The sequence below is a fragment of the Anopheles moucheti genome, chromosome 2 (assembly GCF_943734755.1).
Source record: "Anopheles moucheti chromosome 2, idAnoMoucSN_F20_07, whole genome shotgun sequence".
In the NCBI taxonomy this organism is placed as follows: Eukaryota; Metazoa; Arthropoda; class Insecta; order Diptera; family Culicidae; genus Anopheles; species Anopheles moucheti.
The window spans coordinates 31,484,655-31,505,586 of NC_069140.1; the positions used below are offsets into that span (position 1 = coordinate 31,484,655).

Genomic DNA, 20,932 nt, shown 5'->3' on the forward strand with positions numbered 1-20,932 from the left:
GAAAGCACTCTTGCCGGCAGGAGTATGCGCGCGATCACGATTGAAAGAGCAAGATGCAAACAACAAAAAACCGTTCGGCACACTCACGAACCTTCGGTCTACGGTTCGGGCCACTCCGGAAAGCGTGCCGGGTTCGCGATGAATCCTGCCACTATATTACCGCGGACATTGTGATCCACCTTGTGCCAGACAAATTTGATGCGCGCTTGTGAGTGGTAATAAATTTGCTTCAGCGAATGTCGATGGGTTTCCGGTTACTGATTAAATGGTTCGCGGATACTTGGCGCCGTATTGTGCCAGCACCGTCTCACGAGTGATAAATGTGTTTAAACACAACGTTGTCTTAGGGTGAGAAATGTGTATTAAGATGTGGAAGTGGCCTCCAGATTGCGTGTCAATGAAAGGGAGAAAGATCATTGCGTTGTAGAGTACTTTGGGATTGAATTGCGCTCGTGTGTTGATCATCATCATTCCATCTAACTGCTACACAATGTCGGCTTACCGGACGCGGCATCGATTGCGAACCATTTGGTGGATTTGGTGTACATTGTGGGGATGTGAGTATAGCAATGAGAGGGTCTTTTAATCGTATTCATCCGACAAGAAGCAGCAACGTTCGACCGGAATGCATTCAACAGTTAGGAGAAAAACCTTTTCCCATCAAACAGTGATACCCAAGTGTTTAATTGAATGACTAACGAGACATTAACATCTTTCGCTTTTATAGCGTCGCACTGGGCAGTGCTGTGCAGAGCATAAAAGGGGATGGTGTGGCAAAAACATTAAGTCCCAAGCCGAGCTTTCTCGAGAAAGTTTCTCTTAATTAACTGCGGTAAATTATCCGCCCAGAAAAACGATCTGAGCCCTAAACGAGGGGGAACGGCCAGGATGCAGGCCCACGGAATGATGTTTAACATTTGTTATTGATAAATTGAAAGAGTTGATGATTTTCGCTAGTCAAAACTATCTTATTTTCCAACATGCCGCGGGCGTTGGGATTGTAGCATTTATACAGACGTAGCATTTTATGACGTTAATGCGAATCATCGAGAAAAGCGTACGATAGACGTAAAGGAAATTGATTCGAATCGTTCCAACATGTTCGGTAACGATCCAGCTAATTAATCGATCACGTACTTTTCCGTTATTTTTTCGTAACCTAGACACCGTATTAATCGATTCAAAAATAGTAATTGAAAATTTACTAGTTGTAACGTGAAAGTTGGGGCGGCCAGTCTTCACATAACAGGACTGGTGCAAAATCCCACTCGAACCGGCTACGGGTAAATAAAGTCAAAGAAATCCAATAATGCAAGCCAAGACCTCTTGAGATTATTGTGCTGATTGGGAAGGCATAAGTGTGCTTTAAAAAATGGTCCCATTTAAGAGATTTTCTTGAGTGTCCCCTATCACCTAGCGAAGAACCCAGTATTGTTTCAAATTTTGTAGCTATCCCGAAATGTCCACAATTAGACAACGTTATCAGTTAAGTAATAACAGTCGCTGCAAAAATAATAAAGCTATTGCTTTATAAACTTTGTTCGAACTACACGAGTTACACCGAAGCGAAGAACTTCGTAAGACACTTCATATCTGCTACATACAGCCGAAATGGCATCGATAATATTTGTCCCATCTGGAGAATGGGACACCAGAAAGTGCAGCTAAATGTAAAGCTGAATTCGTGGGCAAATCCTGTAGTTCGAAGCAATTAGTTGAAGTTGAATTAATTGAAAAAAAAATATCAAACAAGATTAATTTTATTGTCATCACAAAACGTATCTGTCCAACAGGGAGATTGTCCCTGTTGAACCGTCATGGTGAAACGGTTAACAAAAGCTCTACAATTCCAATCAATGGATCAGATGCGAAGGGCAGAACTTTTTTGGGGAAATTCCTCAAACGGAACATCTGATCCAATAGATTCGAGAGCCGAAAAAAGCATTTGTTTGCCGACAAATATTAATGTAAAAGAAATGCTTAAACATAATTTCCTCAAATTGTTTACATTGAAAATCTTCATTTTGCATAAGAATTTTCGTCAATCGACAACAACCTACGACTCCATTTTGACCATCGAACCATGGTTTTACTAGGAATTTACCTTCAAAACAGCAAAGCAGCTCCATCAAATGTCATTAAATTGTATTTTAGCCTACTTGCCGTTCACCAACAGTGCCATTTCCGTAACGGTGTGTGGCCAGGCCGGCCATTTGCTGGGCAATTGCTTCCGAAATTTCACCCCAACCGTTGCCGTGGAGGCGCTGCACGCTAGCAAAATTCCCGACTCGCTAGAGGAAATCAACCACCGGTGTCTGTAGGTATCGGGTGCAAAGGAGGCTGTCCAATTCCGACCAGTCAGCATGGTATGTAATCGTTCGCATTGTGCTCTCCCCCGGCAGGGTCTTCAATCGTGGCATGGAATGCGTTGACCAGTATCTGAAGGAGTGTGTGAACGCGCGACAGCGGAAAATAATTGAGAATGAAGTGTACGGCGCCCAAAAGCTGTACGAATTTTTGTGCTACGACCAGGCTTTCCAGCGAGGTATGTTTGGGGCTAAATCTGTCCATTCCATGTTTTGGCACGCATGAAAGAATAATGATAAATATGCGCTAAACATCCTGCTGACGGTGCCTCTGTTGTAGAGTTTTTACGGCACAAAAGCTGCTTCCAGTTGGTCCATCCCGAGTGGGATCTCTGCTCGAATCAGTTTATAGGCGTGCTGAAGGATGAAATGACTCGAACCACCAAACAGTCCATAAACGTTCAATACATACATTTTTGCTGGTAAGCAAGGGTAGTGTTTGTTGACCACCGGTATTCTGCTCATACCCTCGAGCATGTCTTCACATCTTCCACTTACAGCGCCCGCTATGCGTACGAGAACTGTGTGTACAGCAGTGCCCGGTTCATCTGTAAACCGGACTCGGCCATATTTTTGCGCCGGATCGCGAAGCTCCTGTCGACCGATAAGCACTTTCTCAACTGTGATAAGATTGAAAACCAGCTTTGTTCCGGTGCGATACGACAGCTGACCGGTAGCCGGACGGTGTACGCCACACTCCTTGGTTCGATGATCGTACTGATGATGGGGCGGTAGTTGAGACCAGGCGAAAAAAACGCTACAAATAGGAAGCATTCCATGCGTCACTGGTGAGCTTGAGGTTAATGAAAAGGGTTTTTTTTTACATGGTGTTATCTTATAGGTGTGTAGAACATATTCCCTCTATACGACTGAAATGAATATCAGATAAATAAAATATGTTGTTATGTGTCATATTTTAAGTTGTAGATAATTTTAATACAGGTGAAAAATTGCAGGTAAGGTTATATAGTTTGTACTTACGATTTATCTATCTTACTAATCTTATACACGTGGCTAAAGTGGAACACCGCTGTGCAACAAACCTTCCGCAAATCTGCCAACCTTTAAGTTACCATGACATCTGTTCCGGTTCTTCTCTGGGACATGTTCGTCTTGATTTACAATTCGATTAGCATTCCTTCGTAACCATTTCCCCAAACAATCTACACGGTAATGAGGATGTTCTGAACAGAAAAGTGCTCTTATTGCCAGACCATACTCCATACTTCAAAACGAACTCCAAAGTAAGATGCAGGGAACAACCAACAGGGAGTTTAGCGCGCAACGAAACAGGAAATTGAAACCGAGAGCAATTTACGGACCTCTTCCTTCAGATGTATGCTGTTTCCTGTTTCGTACGACATATCCACGTTGAGGTGGACAATGACCTCAATTGCTTTCAAGACCATTTTCTTGTTTCCTTTTGTTGTTTGTTGTATCCGGGATCCTCTTCTCTGATTGGTTTTGCTTTGTGAAAAATTGTATCACTTAAATAGACAGGAGGCTCACATGCATGGATACTTTGCACTTGAACTTTGGAATGAACCATAATTACGATAAGGCAAACGCGATGCCATTATTCAAGACACTAAAATATTCGATTCTCGGTAGCGTTTGTTTATTCCAAAACAAATTGATATCTCTTCAAGGGTTTGTTTTAGTAGATGTTTCTTGTTTTCCTCGCGCAATTTAATATTTTACCATTCTTCAACAATTCGATTCTTACACCACAGGGCGTAGGTTGTCGCTCACTCCATGATGTTGTTTGTTTTTCCTATTATCATTCGCTTGCTTACAAAATAGTTTCTATACGTCCTTTTCTATATGGCGACTTTCTCCCAAAACGGCAATTTATGAGTTGAGGCGTGCTTCGAATGATTCTTTTTTATGTTTCAATTTTGAACGATATTGGCATCATTCTGTTGAGCTTTGATGGTTAGCACGTATAGGAAATAGGAAGGATATAACTAAATGGTCTTTAACAGACGAATAATTATATGAAATTAATCAAAAGAATGTTACCAACAGAGGTGCAGATTTGTATTGGTAGTAAAATCCAGCTTAATTTGTTTCAAGTAGATGCTTCACTTAACACAGAGCACTGTTATTGGATTAGTTGCGTAAGCTACTGTAATACTTGCGCTGAAAGTGTCATTGATGCAAGCATTACAATATACTGTTGTACTGCACACTACATGTTATTAACATTGTTGAACATATGGTTAGAGACTATCTGTTAATTCCATCAACGAGTCACACATTGGATTTGATAGATTTTGGTTAAATAATAAAACATCGGCAAAATGACCCATATCTTCGTCTATTGTAGGAACAACCGATTGTAAGTCGGGTGGCAAACTATAAAGAAAGAATATACAAAATGCTACAATTGAAGTCACACGCATTGCGCAACAGAGCTAACTTACAAAACTTTTGGCTGAAGCTGCCCATGATGGTTAACGGGGTTTTCTAGATTTTGTTTCGGCACCGCGTAGAAGCTTTGAGTGCCCTCTGCGCTAATCTCCGAATAGACGTCATAAAGCACGGGTATGCTAGCCGAATTGTGCACGGCTTTGGCTGAGAGTTTGCGTTTCTGTTCCCGGATGTCATCGATGTTCGCGATTCGCATTGTTGCGTGGCCCTCCGCTACGAATATGCGCATCAGCACAGGCTTCATCGTTGAAAGATGTAGTACAGCGAACCACAGCTCTTCTTGAAGATCGTTCTGCATTACCATTTCCTCGAAGAATGGCAGTGTCGGTAAATCTATTAGCTGACCGAGCGTACTATGGTATCTGCGGTAGTGTTGTTTAAAGAGGTACATTTTACTAAACCAATAGCAACAATTTTCGCATTTCAGTCCTTCGTACGGTTTGTTATTTTGCTCCATTTCTGGTAACTGCAGCTCAGTCGGAACACACGTTGAATGTAAGTTTGAACGATTTGATTACATGCTGTCTGACAGTCAGAGGGCAGTTGTTCCGCGCCAACAGCAGACAACTTTCAAGAAATCCCAAAGATGTAAATTCGTTGCGATTCAGAGGACGTGACTATTAACTGTTGTGAAGGTGGCAATATGCTAAAATTCTAGTGCGTTCTAGTCGTATTGTATAGTAAGAAAGTTTACAGAACATACGACGATAAAATTATATTCGCACGACGATTCCGAAGGAACGTTTGAATTTTAATTTGCTTGAAATTATGAGCAGTACAACAAATTTTCCTCCGCGATGTTTTATTTCCAACGCGGCTACACAGTGGTCATCGCGTGTAGGCAAGGAGAATTTAATAAAACAGAATATTTTTCACGGTTGTTGGTATCTAAATTTAGCGCAAAAAATAAAAATTCTTTCAGCGGATGGAATGCTCTAGTTGCGAGATTCCGCGTAAAATTCTATTCGGTAAAATAAAGCAAAATTTCGTAGACGTTCAGAGTGCCAGCTGTCAAATTTGACATTAGGCAGAATTCAGTGGTGTCATGTTTCACGATTGCAAATTTGCATCGTCCTCAGTGTGTAATTCGGTAAAAAGAACGGATTTCCCGTCGGAAATAGCTGCAAACTGAACGGTAGCACCGAGTGTGAAAGCCGCCGATATCCGGAATTGTGTTTGCGTGCGACCGCCAGGCGACAGTAGAAAATGCAGCAAAAGTGAACTATCCGTGCAGTGCGCTTCTTGCAGCAGAGAGATGTGTCAGACAGGGAGAGTGTAGTAGTGTGTAGAATTCTACGGCCATGGCGGGTTGCCGTCAAAGTTGGCCTAACGAGTTAGGAGCCCTATTTCATTAGCTCGTCGCGAAACGCAGAACGTCAGCGTGAGGGCAATATTTGCTGTGTTTGCTTCCTTTGCTGCACGAGAAACTGTACCGCTTCCACGGCATTTCCGACCCATGCTTCTGGTGGGTTCCGGAGCGAGAAAAAATTCCAAATACGGGTAATGTCTACGGCTGTGGGGCAACTCGTCTACCCATAGTGGTGTTGGTGTTCATCCGTGGTGTGTGCGAAAACGTACCGTGCCCCCGACCCCGAGCATTTTCAGTGGGTAGATATTTGGGGGGCAGGCCCAGTGCGATGCGAAAGAAAAATAAGACGATAGGCATGGAAAACTCGTGGAAGGAATAAATGGTGTGCTGTGCATGATATTATGCCAGTGTGTAGATGAGTGAGTTAAGTTGTGTGTGTGTGTTTGTGTGTGCGAAGACGTCGCGGCGCTGGTATCAGCGCAGCAACAGCAACAGCAACAGCAGTGGCAACAGTAGCGAGCGTACTAGGTAGACCAGACGCAGCAACGTTAAAACGGGAGCATAGAAGAAAAGGTTTCCCGAACCAACATCGTCTTCGAATCGTACCAACACTAGCACGTACCGTACACGCATAAGCGAACGTACATAGCCACAACTGATCTAAGTAAGTGGCGGTCTCGCACGGCTGTCAAGTACGTAGTGCGATGAATATTGCAAACAGCAGCGGAAGTGCTGGTGTGCGGATGGGTGGTGGCAAATGGTGAAGAGTGATTTTCTGGCACGTCGGCTTCTTCTCCGAACAGCCGGTGGTGTCCGGCGGAGACAGCGGCAGCAGCTGCAGCACTGCCAGGAGAGAACACATACGAATGAACGCATAAGACCATCTTCCTGTGCGTGGAAAATGTGCTGAAGCAAAAACGAAGAAGCATTTTACCAAGAGTTTGGGAAATCCGGACGTGGTCCCGGTGCGTTACTAGCGATTAACTTACACAGGAAATTGCTCCGACGATGTAGCTAGAGCTTATATATATGTACATTAATGTATAGGCAAGTATATAGATATATATGCGACTGCGATCTGTGTGTATATACATACGGTGCACATCGGGTGTCAGCATAGTGTCGAGAAATTGTGTGTTCCGGAGTCACCCGGCTGTGTATGCGTTATACCGGGGGTTCAAGTGGAGTTACAAACCCCCCGGCCAGTGGAGTGAGGTTACGATGCAGATTTCATCCTAAAAGGATTAGTTTCGTTTCGATCTCTTCTTCACCGGAAACCCGAACATTTGTGCCTAATGTAATGTATTAGTATGTAAGAGTTTGAACCGTTGCGAATACCGTCTCAGATTTACCCCCCCAAGTTGTGTGGAGACTTTATGGTTGAATTTGTATTTTCCATCTAGGTCGTGACGTGCCTGGTTGGTGGTTAGAAGACATTTTTGTCCTAGTGACCGGAGCAGGATAGCGAGTTAGTAGCTTAGTAAGATTACCCGTTCTTTTTGTACAAACGCGGGGACGTGCGGGTATTGTCTAGTGGTCGGGATAATTGGTTAAGACAAGACATACACTCTCCAGCAAGTGGTGAGCGATTCCCATACGGGAGGCGGAGGACACTTCCGCCACCGGACGGTTGTGGAATCGTTGTCGGAATCGTACGATGGCTCCCTCGCCAGAACATGGACAGCCGAAAGCGCCCGACAAACCTGGTACAGGTGAGGCACACCATGTCGGACCATCGACTTCCGGCGAAGTGACCGAACGTACGTGCACCACAGCCGCTCCTGCAGGAAGTGCTAGCAGTGAGACAGATGTTAATAATAGCTCCAATACGGTAGGCGGTACCACGAACTCTTCAATCAACAGTAGCAACATGAAGGCTGGTACGAGCGCAGCCCCGATCGGTGTTCCGCCCGTCATTAGTACGATGGCCATGTCGGCTGCAACAACGACCACTACCACCACTCCGGCTACGGCAGTGAAGGTATCGTCGTCGTCAACATCATCATCCGCCCTAATGCCAACATCTGCCGCAGCATCCGCCTCCAGTAGTAGCCATGGTAAAGGTGCGGAAGGCAGTAAGAATTCGTCATCATCCAGCACCGCCGGTAACAACAAAGACACCCTCCAGCAGTCGTCGTTTGCACAGGAACCGGTACGTAGCATTCCGTCCAGAAAGCATACATTGCTTTTGCAATGAAGCGCAAGATCAAAATGACCCTTTACTGAAACATAGTTGCTCTTCTTCAAAGTAAAAGGAAATTTTTAAGAAAAAATATTAATTTCTTACCATGAAATTGCAAAAAATCGGCCATATTTATTGTTTGACGTTTGAAGTAACGTACTGTCAGATGGGATTCTGCTTTTTATGCAGAAGGTTTTCCGCTTGCCGAATCGTTGTATATGGATGTTTTGTGCGTGTGTGAATGCGCCCATCTTGTCATTCTCTTTCTAATCGGTTCGATGCAATTTATCGTATTTTGTACATCGTGTTGTGTATAAATGCGCGAGTGTGATGTGTAGCAGGTTGTTTTTTTGGTCGGGAAAGTGACGAAAACACATCCATACGCCTCCCGTCAAAAGTGCATTGCGAAATGTCAAAAACATTTTCCAATTTGACGACGTGAAACGAAGCAATTAAATTAATGCGAGTGTTCGCCCTTATCGTGAAAACATGAAGATTGAAAATAGTGAAAATTGGTAAAATATGCATGCTTGGTTCGTTTATTATTTTTGTGTGCATACACAGAAAAGAGAATTTTTCTGTGCGATGAATTCGATGTTTTCATGTGTCATTAACCATATCAGATGAGTGTGTTTGTGTGGAGTACGGGACGACGTTGATAGGTATGTGTTGGAGGTTTGGATTTTATTTTGAACACCTTCGAACCAGGATAGGATACGGCAAAAGCAGGAGGATGTTCACAGACACGTGCCTGCATTATATGGAATTTTGAGCTTAAGAGCACGAGAACCCCCTTTAAGATTTCTGTACTAAATGGCAAACGCGGTAATATAAAAATATAGCTAAGTAAATAAAAACAGTTACAATGTGTAATTGTATATTGATGTTTTTTATTGCTTATCCATCTTCATGTTCTTTCTTGTATTTTCAACATTTTTGTTTATTTGACTATGTTGCAATTGCATGTTGTTTCTTATTTGCGAATTTTTCATCTAATTCAACATTCTTTACTAATGGGTCCTTTTGCACAATTCTTTTCAGCTCGCAACCATGAATGAAGATGCTCTAAAAGCTTTGCTGGATGAAGCGATCACTTACAAATGCCCGAAGGATCGTGAACATAAAAGCGCGACATTTAATGTTCGTAATTTTCATTTAACTGATCTATATATTGACGATTAGAAATGTTTATTTCAATGTTTCTTTCCTTTTGTATCGTTAATGAATATAGGAACTGTTGAGCAAAACGGAACGCGAAGATCAAGAGCAAAACTTTTCCTTCACCAGTCGACCAGTACACAGCAAACGAGCCTCTGCCCGTCCGACACAGGGCGGTTCACTGCAGGACATAACAGAAGCCACTAAGCAAGAGTACGGATACACAGAGTACTGTTCCGGTTCGAGTCTGTCTCACAAACGGCATGGTGGCGGCGGCCATGGTGGTTCCCGCAGCAAGCGTCAAATATCGTCGGTTTCCTCGAGGCAGCGAGAGGGTGGCAGTCTGCCTAGTAACGTGAACGAAACGACCACACCGTCCTACATCAGCGAGCAACCGTTCCTGAACGAAGTGCGCCGACCGCTCAAATCGACGTCGGCAAAGTTTTCCGCCAAAAGCAACGATTACGGAGCGCTACTGCAATCGGCCCCGCTTAATGCGATCGGAGCTAGCGATTGGGGCGGTATTGGCGGTCTGGCTGGTGAGGAATCTCAATCGAATGCTGCCGGTGGTGAGACCGGAGTTGAAAGCACGAGTATTGGTTTTATACGCGGTGGCGGGGTCGTTGTTACGGGACCTTCAGCAGCAGCACATACTGTCATCAATATGGGCGAGCTGGATTCGGACGAGGGCCCGTCCGGTAATCGAGGCTTCCGGGAGATATTTTCTGGTCACGCGAACAACGCACTGCAACAGGTAAGTAAGAAACGCTGGGCATTGGCGATGTTGGCCAGATGTGTAGGATTCGATCAGACAATGTTGAAATACATTGCTACTCGGAAGCCTCTGTCTACATTTGGCTACATCAGCATTACCCGCGTTGGGCTAGGCATTAGGCGGAAGGTAAAATCCACACCCACACCCATCTGGTTAATGTATTCAGTTGTGTATGTTTGTGTCTCAGAGCAATCACTACGAATCCAGCGCGGACGAAATCGAGATGATGGGTATGGGCGCTTCCGCAAACAGTACGTCTGGGACCGGTGGCATAGGTTGCAGTGCTGCGGGCGCTGGCAGCAGCAGCGGGATCGGCGGTTCAACTGTGTCCACCGGAACAACCATTACGTACGGCAGCTCGGGAGCAGATACGTACGGCAACGGGGGCACTAATAGCAACAGCAGCACATCTAGCAGCATCAGTAGCAGTAGCGGGGCCAACCTTGTAGGAACTCCAGGAACTGGCGCAGGACTTTCTTCGGCAAAGAAAACGTTCTGCTACTCTAAAGCACAGTACACGACGCAGGCATGCCTGGAAATAGGCCAGGCAACGAATAGGCCGTCGGCGGTGCATCATGTTGATACGACCGTTTCGTTACCGATGCTAGAGGCAGTTCAGCTCGGTTCCACATATCCGGCGGTAAAGTGTATGATAGACAGCAGCAAAGTGGATCAGTCCACCATTAAGTCGGTACTTTCGTCAAGCAATCAGTTCATATCGACAACGAGAAGTAGCCTCACTTATCCGACAATACAGGTAAGTAGAAAAAAAATTGAAAATACGCATTATTGCTTGACCTGTATCTGTCTTCTATTTTTTAGCAAAAGTTTGATGAGAATGGAAACTCAGTTTCACAGTTTGGCGGTAGCGGAAGCGGCGGTGGTCTCGGTTCATCCGGCAGCGGCAATCAGATGGGAGTCGGTGGTTCCAGCAGTGGCTCTGGAAGCAAAAAACCTCGTAAACCTAAATCCGATCGCAACACGGTAGTGGTTGTGCCAGAAAATATAGCCGGCTACCGGGGCAAATCCGATATCGAGGCCCTCGTCAGCTACATCGAAAATACTGACAATGATAAGTCACACCAACCTCAACATCAACTATCTCAGCAGCAACAATTGCAGCTTCAGCAGCAGCAGCAACAGCAATCGTCGCAACATTCGTCCTCCAAAGGTGGTAGTGTCGGTGGAGCCAACAATGCGCCCGGTGGAGCTGGAGGTGGAGGAATAAACTCCAAAAATACCAACGCCAAACAGATGGGTATCGCGAGCAACAGCTTAACGACCGGTAGCTTAGGAACGGGCGATAATGGAGGGGAGGAAAAATCGAAACGGAAGAATGATAAGAAACGTGATCGCGCGGCCAAAATAAAGAAGAGCAATTCTCTCGAAGAGCTAAGCAGTTGTAGCCGGAAAAAGGTTGAGGAAGAAAACACACGACAGAATCATGTGGAAAAGGCCCGTGCACAGGAAACAGATCCGGCCGTAACGTTGCGTAACAGCAAATCGAAAAAGTCTGCCCAAACAGCGAATACCGGCAGTAGTAGTGGTGGTGCTTCCGTTGCATCTGCATCGAATCTAGCTGGAACGAAGGACGCTAGTGGAGGGAAACGTTCTGAGCGAAGATCCTGGGGAACGGAAGAGTTAAGTTTCTTTGGCAACGACACAACGGCTGCGTCATCGATTCAGGTGAGTGGCGACGATGGTGGTATGTCAACGACTGTTGCTGCCCCAGTTGTTGGTGGAGGAAAGGGTAAAAAGGCCAAAGAGCAGAATGTAACAACTGCTGTGCTGAATAGCAATAACGGCAGTAGGAATAGCAGCTCCATCGCAACCGCATCCGATGTGTGCGCTGCGGTAAATCATAACAATAAGAAGCGCGATTCATTACGTATGTCAGTGGAATCATTGTCGGCCCTTGGCGGCAGCGTTGGCGCTAGTGGAGAATCGTCCGATTTTCTCGTGGTAACGAAAAAGAAAAAAACGAAGAAGAAGGCTCAAACTCTTGGTTCGGAGGATGTGAGTAATTCTAACTCAGCAGGTAGCTCGTTGATCAATCGGCGATATCAAGGAGCGGGACCTATTGCTGGCGGAAATTACGGACGAAACGTATCCAACAGCGGCAACAGCGGTGGTATGGGTAGTACTGGCAATGGTGGTAACGGTGGCAGGTATCAGCCCAGCAGTCATTTCACAGCAGATCGCGAGGTTTACATGAACAATGATGTATCGAGACGAAAATCGACGTCCTCTGTGCCACCTTCCGAAAAGTCGGATTCGAGCGATGCCGATTCGGTCCATTCGTTACCGATTGAAACGAACGCGTCCCGTAAGCAACAGCAGAAGCAACAAAATCAACAGTCTAAAGGTAAAAGCAATCAACAACAGCCACAGCAACAGCAGCAGACTAGTCAGCAGCGGCAGGGTTCGGGCTTAGCGGCAACATCCCAGTCCTATGCAGCAATTGCACGGATTGCTAACGTGGAAAAAGCTGGAACGGGTGCCAGTGCGAGTGGCGGTGGTTTGACTGCAGGTATTGGGGATGGTTCGGGTAATCATGCCGAAGGCATCTCGAACGCGTCCACCAACGTGAACATGATACAAGATCTTAACTCATCGGAAGCCTTCCCGCAACTAGTCGAATCGCAGCAATTCCATCCGCATCACCACTCTCAATCGTCATCATCATCGCAGTTGTCGGCCTCGTTGTCGTTGGGCCAACAGCAAGTTCAGCTGCAATCACTATCGCATGTTTCGTGCAATAATAGTGGCGGCAATGTACATAGCAGCGCTCCAAATACCAATAGCGCCGTTAGCAATAGTAGCATAAGTAATAATAGTCATACACTAGGGAGTAGTACCACAACACGGGCGACGTACTCACAAAGTTTGCTCACGGCTGTGAACAACTCGAGCGATGAGAGTAACAAACAGCTGCTGTACGCTTCGACCAGTAGTGCTGCCTCGGGTACAGCATCAGGAACAAACGGCAACAGCAGCAACGAAATCGGTGGATCAGCGGTTGCAAACAATGGAGGCCATCCATCGAAGAGCGTTCCTGACAGCACCAAAGCGTCACTTCATAAGTCAAAGAGTGTCGATAATAATGATATCTACTACTCGAACGAACATTATCCAGCACTGGAGAAAACGGTTAAGAGCTACCATCATACCAGGGCGAACAACACTGCCGATCCTAGCGCAGTTGGATCATCTGTTGTGAACCCCACCAATGTTGCCAATAGTAAAAATGCATCGAAGACATCAGCTACGGTAGTATCCAGCAGCTGCGCAAATTCCTCATTGAACACGTTAAGCTTTGTTCAGGTAGCTGCTTCTACTGTATCCGGTACACAATCGACAATGTCTAGTGCCGTTGCGACAGCGAACTTAACCGGTACGAAGAAAGGCAAAGCGAAAAAGGATCTCAGTGGAAACGTAACGGTAACTACGCCTACGCTAGCACAGCATACAGATGCTGAATCTGTCAGCTGTAACGAATCCTGGAATCATGCCAGTGCGATGGTGATTGATACTGACTCACACACTAGTACCATGCTACCGTTTGATACGCGAAGCCCTATGAATGGTGGTCCGGGTGTAAATACTATTCACTTCATTCAAACATCGCCCCAACCTCAGCAACAGCTTGGGCCCGTGGCCGGAGGCAATTCATCTGGAGCACAGAATGTTGGTTTGGCCACGATAACGACGACGACGGGATCGTCGTCAACAACGGGTAAGCGGCAGAAAAAGGAGAAACATCAGCATCACTCCGTCTCCACGTCCGTGGCAGATAAAAAGACGGGAGGCAACCCGGCCAGTTCGAATACGTCAAGTAACAATCCCAACAACAATCAGGTAATCCGAAACAAGAATCGTCCTGCCGTAATAATCGTGAACGACAACGAACCAAAGTCGAACGAATTTACGTTTGGGTTCGACATCGATCAGGAACTGCTTTTTGGCGACTTTAGTGAGGAAGATCGTAAGCTGCTCGAAGGTGATGACAATTGTCCCGAACCACCGAAAAGCAAGGGTAAACAGCAGCGCCGTAACAGTGCAGCAACAGGTGTCGATCATCTGGTTCAGCCACAGTCGGTGGTGGTTTCGCCGAACAACAACAGCAGTGCTGCAGTACAAACAACGGATCTCGATTATGCGCTGGTGCAGCAGCAACAATCAACTGCCTCCTTATCGCCAACTGTGACACTAAATGATACGCGCAGCAGTAGTATCAGCAAGGTGTCACCTTCATCAGGATCCTCATCCGTTTCGTCTTCATCGGCTTCCCTCTCGTCGGCTACTACGTGTAACAGTTACCAACAGCAGCAGCAACAACCTTCACTGCCGATGGTACAAATGGCGATCGTTGATCAACCGATCGAGGCAACTGAATCGCTTGCTGATGCGACGGTGACGGGAACGAACATATACCATCCGCCTCCACCGGTTGCTTCCACGTTGCTACTACGTGCGATCTACACACAACCCCCTCCCACTCTTCCACCACAACATCTGACCCAACAGCCAGCGCCATCGGTCACCTCGACCAGGCCAGTACGACATCATCAACAGCAACAGCAACCGCCACTGCATCACCAGCAACATCATCACAACCAGTACGCTCTTCCACCGCCTGTAATGACACCAGTGGCTGGTGCTGTACCAACGGTAACCGCTACCGTGGCAGTACCGGTTAATGATGTGAACGCGAACGCGGCTGCCCCACCTGTGGTTGCGGTACCAACGGGTCATCTCATCACCGTTCCTCCACCACCCCTATCGTCTACGCTGGCAATTGTTCCAACCTATGGTACGGCGGTACTTTTGCCGGCTGCACCTGCTCTTCCACCAGTTGCTGGTACTGCACCGCTCGTTGTTCCTGCTGCGGCTACCACCGCGCTAATCGTTGCCCAACCGCCAGCAAGTAGTAAAGAATTTGTCGTCAGTACACCACCGACTGTGCTGAACGATGTAACAAACAACAACAGTGCTACCCACAACACTTCATCGCAAACGAATGCAGTTACACACAATAATAGTGTTGCTCAAAGCTATCATCAACAGCAGCAGCTACAGCAGCAGCAACAGCAGCAACTGTCAAAGGTTCAAATAATGACAGTTGACACTGCCGCACAGACCCAATCGACACCGTCACCATCGCAACAGTCTTCGGCTACGTCGACCACCGTGGAACCGATGAAGACCACCGCCCAACCGATGGTGCGCGAAAAGATGAAAGAGATCAATCTGCGATTTATCGCACCGGAAGAAGTACACACGACGGAATACAATCACGATAAGATTGTGTTTTTCGTAGGAACAGGTAGGACGCGTAATTATGCCTTGTTTATGTACGTTTTCATTTTTCATAAAGTTATCGTTAATCTAAATCTAACAAAATTGGAAAATGAAATAATAACAAAAATCGGCCTAGAATACATTAATCAACTCTTGCATTAATTCATTCTCTATTGTTTCAGCATGGGAAGATGCCATATGCGGCAGCAATGGTACCACAAAGTACTACGAAGGCCAGTAATCGTGTGAGTGCCGGTATAAACTAATTCAACAGCAATAGTGTGTAGTGCAAGTGGGGATAACCATTAGCCGTATCAGTGTATCCAACTCGCTAAGTCAGTTAGTTTGTAAATACAAGAGCAACAAACAATGCGCGCTTGCTGTGAAACGTCTAGGTCAAAAACTATGGTTTACGAAATCGAGACAAAAACAAAAAAAATGCTTAGCATTCGCAAAACAAGAAACTAAAAAAAAAAAATGGGAGGAACGATAAACCAGCAGTCGAAAAGCTGAAAATTGAACAGGGTTCAGGATGCACAACTAACTGCGGGTGTGTTGTATAGATTAAGAGCAAAAAGTATATATATATACATATAGATAAACATCATAAGAGTACGTTTAAAAACACTAGAATGCAGCAAAACCAGTATGCATCTTCGATTGCGCACGGAATCTGTTGTTGTTTACTACTAACGTCGCATCGCCTATGTTTGCGGATGTGTTGAGCGCATGGAGAGAGCAAATCATGTTTTTCGTATTTTTTTATTGTTTACACAACATTCTAAGTTACCCTCACACCCGATCTGTTTCTTTTATCGTTTGCACGTTTGCATCGCGATCCGTCTAATCGTACGCCACATGCCCTATTAAAATATCGTTAGGAATCATGGTACATGGTTATATACGGATAGGCTCTCCGTATCCGTGCCATCACGATTCTCGGAGTTGTCTCTTTGTGGCGAAAAGGATTTCTTCTGCGTTATGCAAACAAAGGACAGAGATGCAACAAATATCAACCAAATAAGTGCTGTCATCCCAGATTTCGCATTGCATTGAAACTCAACTATATAAACCACACACACACACACTCACATTTATGTGACTGTTAAAGAATGCTCGAATGGTAGGGAAGGAAGGGTGACCAATTGTCTTTGTTTTAGTTTTCATTGTTAAACCTGCTTATCAATTCTCTCGTTTGTTTCGTATTGCTTTGTTTTAGAAAACCCTGAAACAGCGTATTGTTACATGGACAATATAGGATACGTTTATAAAAACAAAAACCCTACGATGTGTCCGATGTAGATTTCGGAGAAGTTGTTCTCCCATTGCTTCACAGTAAGTTGTTAGGATGAAGCGATGATAAATGGAAGTTAGAGAACAAGCAAAGAAGAGACGTCAGTCTGTGGATACTAGGCACCTGCAATACCAAGTAGTGGGACATACATGTGTAGAAAGTCTATAAAACCATTAAAAACCCCGACAAAAAAGCTTAAGAAAAACAGCTTAACATCATAAAAGCTAGTTGTAAAGCACGATGTAACCAGTTAGTATGTTTAAAACGCAAAAGAGAGGGAAATATGCTAGATGTATCATTAGCGTGTGTGCGAGCGGAAAGTTTGTGTCGGTGATCTGGAATGAATGCGAGAAGCATGTGTGCGAGGTTTCGTCAATGTGTATCATGGTAGAACAAACAGCAATCGGGTGAATTTTCTGAAAGCAGCGAATGTGGGTGGTACGAGAGAAACGCGCTGTACGTAAGAGAAGCCGCGTGTGTGCATGTGACTGTTGTGTGTGTTTGTAAAGTAGTGCGAATAAATTATTAATACTAAAAAAACGGTGGAAAAAAGAAGGTAACATAACAACCAATGTGATTTTAGTAACTAAAAAATGTAGAGACGAGAGCAAATACTGAAAAAAAACTTATAAAAAGAAAGAAACAAACGAGCGCCAGGTAGAGGGATAGGGTTATATAAAATATTACACACTAGGAGGATGTAAAAATATATGGAAATGCGATTGCGAGGGTCGTAACAGACGTGCAACACTTATAACTTGCAAGGGCACCATCCAGTGGGAAAATTAATAAGAAAAAGATCAAACAGTGCAAGAAGCAGCAGTGTGATAGTATTTAGAGGGCGATTTTGTCGTACTAATGCAAAATCATCATCTTCTCCTCGTGGCAGAGTGTATAATATACCCTTCCGATGCAAACGACCGTTTGGCGTCAAAGTTTGTAGAGACACGGGAAAGAACAATGAGTCAATCAGGAAGGAGAAAACAAAATCCTTGTCCAGGAGCTGCGTCAGTGGTGACGACGAGTGTCGAGTTAACAATCGAATTTGTGTAGTGTGGAACGAAACCGCATATGTGAGACACACAGTCGAAAGTATGCTAGTGAAACACGTAGTGCGTGATGTGCGCTGCCTGGGGTTAATAAGGATAGGCATTCTCGAACCTTTTACTCCACAGCGATTGACGGTGTTGCTGTGAACGCGCATACATAGCAGCATTAGGATAGTACGGGGGTAACGCGATGGAGATGAATGTCGACGTGTAGGCAAACCAACACAGCGAGAAAGCAACAGTGGTATCTCGTATTGTTCAGAAGGAAAAAGCATTCTTTCTGCCGAAATGCCGCAAGCCTTGCTGAACAGTATAGAGGTTTTGTTGTGTTTTTTTTTCTAGTGCAACAAGCCATGCCCGTTAATAATCGATCTATACGGACTGCAAACCGATCAGAGCTACTGTAACTGTAATTAAGAGTTATATTATATATACAATATTTAAAGCGAAAACTTTCGTTACGGTCTCGCTGGGTAGGCAAGGGGGAAGATGTGGGAGATATGTGTGTTATGGGCCGGAAAGCAAAGCCGGAAGTCAAAGGTATGTAGAAGCTTATTAGAGTTGATGTGAAACGCGTAAAGTTTGTGTTTGAGCCAAGAAACATAACACGTAAACGTGTTACAAACACAAAAACAAAAACAACACAACTCAAAAACAAAAAGAACAAAAAAACAGTAACAAGAAAAATGTGGTTATAAAAATCATACAAAAGTATCAAAAAAAAAAAAAAACACAATAAGTCACACAGAAAATTGCTTTTGCTAGGAGAGGTTATTAGAAGGGAAAGCGGACCGCAAATGGTTTAGGACCGACGAAAAAGGCAAATGAGAGAGACAGGGAGAAAGCTTAAAATCTATTACTATAGTCATTAGGAATCTTAGGAAAATCGATAAAATCAATGAATGATGGTGAGAATCAAGGGTCTAGAAAGAAAAGCATTAAGTGGAATAAATAGCAGAACGGATGATGGGGTCCGTATGTGTTCGATTAAAGATAAGCTACCTTCACTCTATCAAAGGTGAAAAAACACTACAAAGCAAAATAAAAAAAAAAAGGAAGGAACACGTGTACCACCACCAGCCAAAACCACCAAAACTGGACGAGAATTAAAGTCGGATAGGCAAAGTAGAGAAGAAGTGTCCCCGGAACTGGATAGCATGAAATATGGGGTTGAAGAACAAAGGAACAAAACAGAAAAAAAAAACAAAAAAAAATGAATGAAAATAAAACCATACCGACACATAAAAACACACACATATTAGGAACCAAGCCTTCATCAGTCACAGGATGAATGTGTGGGCGAAATAAGGAAGCAAAAAAAAACGTATAGGAAGTGAAGGTATGCGTGACAAAATACACACATTTATTAGATAGTTTCGGAAAAACAAAGCAAATGAAATGAAAATAAAAAATAAACGAAGCGGAAGGTAAAACCCAGTAATAAGTTATATTAGGAAGCGCGAAACTGAAACAATAGAAATACACAATATGTAACGAAAGGAAAAGAAGAAGAAAAAGAAAAACACACACACGCTCACATACATAAACCCCTTCCTTCCCGTGTAAACGTACATCTTGTATACACTCACCCACATACACGTACACACACACATGAATGCGTATCTATAGCGTTACAAATTGTGACGATGTGTAGATCATTGTATTTAGCGATGTGAACCCAAAGCTCTGGTGTAAGAAGTGTGGTAGAGTTTTTGTGTGCAAGGAGTGCGGGGTAGTAGGAAGGAGGGGAAGACTTTTTTGTTGTTGTTGCATAATTGCAAAACGCGCGCTATTACGAAGAAGATAGGGGTGAAATGGGGGGATTGTATCCGGGGGAAAGCTAATGAACCGGACGAAGAAAGGTAAGGAAGTTAGGAAAGAGAATAAACTTTGGAAAAGTAGAATGTGAAAGAAGCGGAATAAAAAGAAAAAGAGAGAGAAGAGGGAGAGAGAGAAAGAAAAAAAAAAGAGAGAGAGCAAGCAAGAAACAGATAGGATATTAAAAGTCAGCTTCAACAAAAACCAATACCGCAATAGGCAAAACTTCAATAGACCAGCGCATACATACGTGCGTGCACATCACACACACACACACACACACACACACATACACACATACACATACACACACACACACACAAACAAAAGTACACAAAACCATACACAACACACATAGAAACATATGCAGTTTGGGTCGAAAATTAAACACAGCCAGGATTCAAAATCTAATTTAGTAGTTAAGCTGACACGTTAAAAGCGGAAAACGAAAGAAAGTACAGTAGGAATGGGATACAACTGCTGCACATTTCAAGTTCCTCTCCTTACGCTATTGGTAAGCTTTCATTGGCTTTCACTTTCATTATCAACTGGACAAGTTGGATAAAAACACATATTGGTTTTATATATTTCTTTTTTTTATTGTAGTTATGCTACTATAAAACAAAGCTTACACCATTTGTTACAAAAATCAACCACCTAATATGGTAATTGTGACATATATGTTTTTCCTTATCCTTTTTGCTATATTTCCATCAATGAACAGTGGATGTTTTGTCCTGAAACCTTTACAGGGGAAAGTAATAATCTGGCAATTCAAAACTGCTAAACGATATTTGAGTCTTAATGAGTAGTGGAAGGAGAAAGTACTAGAGATGTCTTTTCAACTGTTCGTTGATTTTCGGTTATGACACCTTTTAGTCCATAGTTGTGTATGTGTGACATAAATAGAGATAAAGAGAGAGAGAGAAAGAGAGAGAGAAGAGAGAGAGAGAGAGAGAAGAGAGCGAGAGAGAAGCATGAATGTGCAGCAGATAATTCCAAGGAAAAGAGGAAAAATAAATGGAAGAAATTTTTTTTTATTTATGTTTGTAAATTATTATTGAAGAAAAGAAAACCGCAAGAAAATAGAATAAAAAAAGTCAAAGCAAAAACACGTGTTAACATTTTGTTGAGTGTTATTCCTTGTTCTTAACAGCTATACATCCATAATTGATACGCGTGTCCATCGGAAAGTGTGTTAGGTACGTTTAAATCTATCCCTTCCGGCGGTGGATTATACTTACGTC

At 44.0% G+C, this 20,932-nt stretch overlaps 3 protein-coding genes across 3 annotated transcripts; 2 read left to right on the top strand and 1 right to left on the bottom strand.

The window, feature by feature from the left end:
• The first annotated feature begins 490 nt into the window (after positions 1 to 490).
• Positions 491 to 3,101, top strand: LOC128298269 (uncharacterized). Its single transcript, XM_053034014.1, has 5 exons — positions 491 to 557; positions 2,155 to 2,317; positions 2,403 to 2,545; positions 2,647 to 2,788; positions 2,867 to 3,101. The coding sequence occupies exons 1-5, from the start codon at positions 491 to 493 to the stop codon at positions 3,099 to 3,101; spliced, it is 750 nt and encodes a 249-aa protein (XP_052889974.1).
• A 1,487-nt stretch (positions 3,102 to 4,588) lies between these two features.
• On the bottom strand, positions 4,589 to 5,256 carry LOC128298898 (uncharacterized). The gene is made up of 2 exons (XM_053034707.1): positions 4,793 to 5,256; positions 4,589 to 4,724 (listed from the first exon to the last, which is right to left on the bottom strand). Exons 1-2 carry the CDS (start codon positions 5,254 to 5,256, stop codon positions 4,589 to 4,591), a joined length of 600 nt encoding a protein of 199 aa, XP_052890667.1.
• A 2,215-nt stretch (positions 5,257 to 7,471) lies between these two features.
• Positions 7,472 to 20,603, top strand: LOC128298944 (pneumococcal serine-rich repeat protein). Its single transcript, XM_053034759.1, has 6 exons — positions 7,472 to 8,260; positions 9,332 to 9,430; positions 9,522 to 10,202; positions 10,390 to 10,980; positions 11,046 to 15,549; positions 15,707 to 20,603. Exons 1-6 carry the CDS (start codon positions 7,766 to 7,768, stop codon positions 15,763 to 15,765), a joined length of 6,429 nt encoding a protein of 2,142 aa, XP_052890719.1. The 5' UTR covers positions 7,472 to 7,765; the 3' UTR covers positions 15,766 to 20,603.
• Positions 20,604 to 20,932: the final 329 nt, after the last annotated feature.

Bases quoted from the DNA above. Each gene is read 5' to 3' on its own strand.
- LOC128298269 (XM_053034014.1), top strand. From the start codon at position 491: ATGTCGGCTTACCGGACGCGGCATCGATTGCGAACCATTTGGTGGATT. The intron at 2,318-2,402 runs GTAGGTATCGGG...CTCCCCCGGCAG, and splicing joins GAAATCAACCACCGGTGTCT to GGTCTTCAATCGTGGCATGG. The intron at 2,546-2,646 runs GTATGTTTGGGG...CCTCTGTTGTAG, and splicing joins CGACCAGGCTTTCCAGCGAG to AGTTTTTACGGCACAAAAGC.
- LOC128298898 (XM_053034707.1), bottom strand. From the start codon at position 5,256: ATGGAGCAAAATAACAAACCGTACGAAGGACTGAAATGCGAAAATTGT. The intron at 4,725-4,792 runs GTAAGTTAGCTC...CTTTCTTTATAG, and splicing joins CAGCTTCAGCCAAAAGTTTT to TTTGCCACCCGACTTACAAT.
- LOC128298944 (XM_053034759.1), top strand. From the start codon at position 7,766: ATGGCTCCCTCGCCAGAACATGGACAGCCGAAAGCGCCCGACAAACCT. The intron at 10,203-10,389 runs GTAAGTAAGAAA...TAATGTATTCAG, and splicing joins CGAACAACGCACTGCAACAG to TTGTGTATGTTTGTGTCTCA. The intron at 15,550-15,706 runs GTAGGACGCGTA...CTATTGTTTCAG, and splicing joins TGTGTTTTTCGTAGGAACAG to CATGGGAAGATGCCATATGC.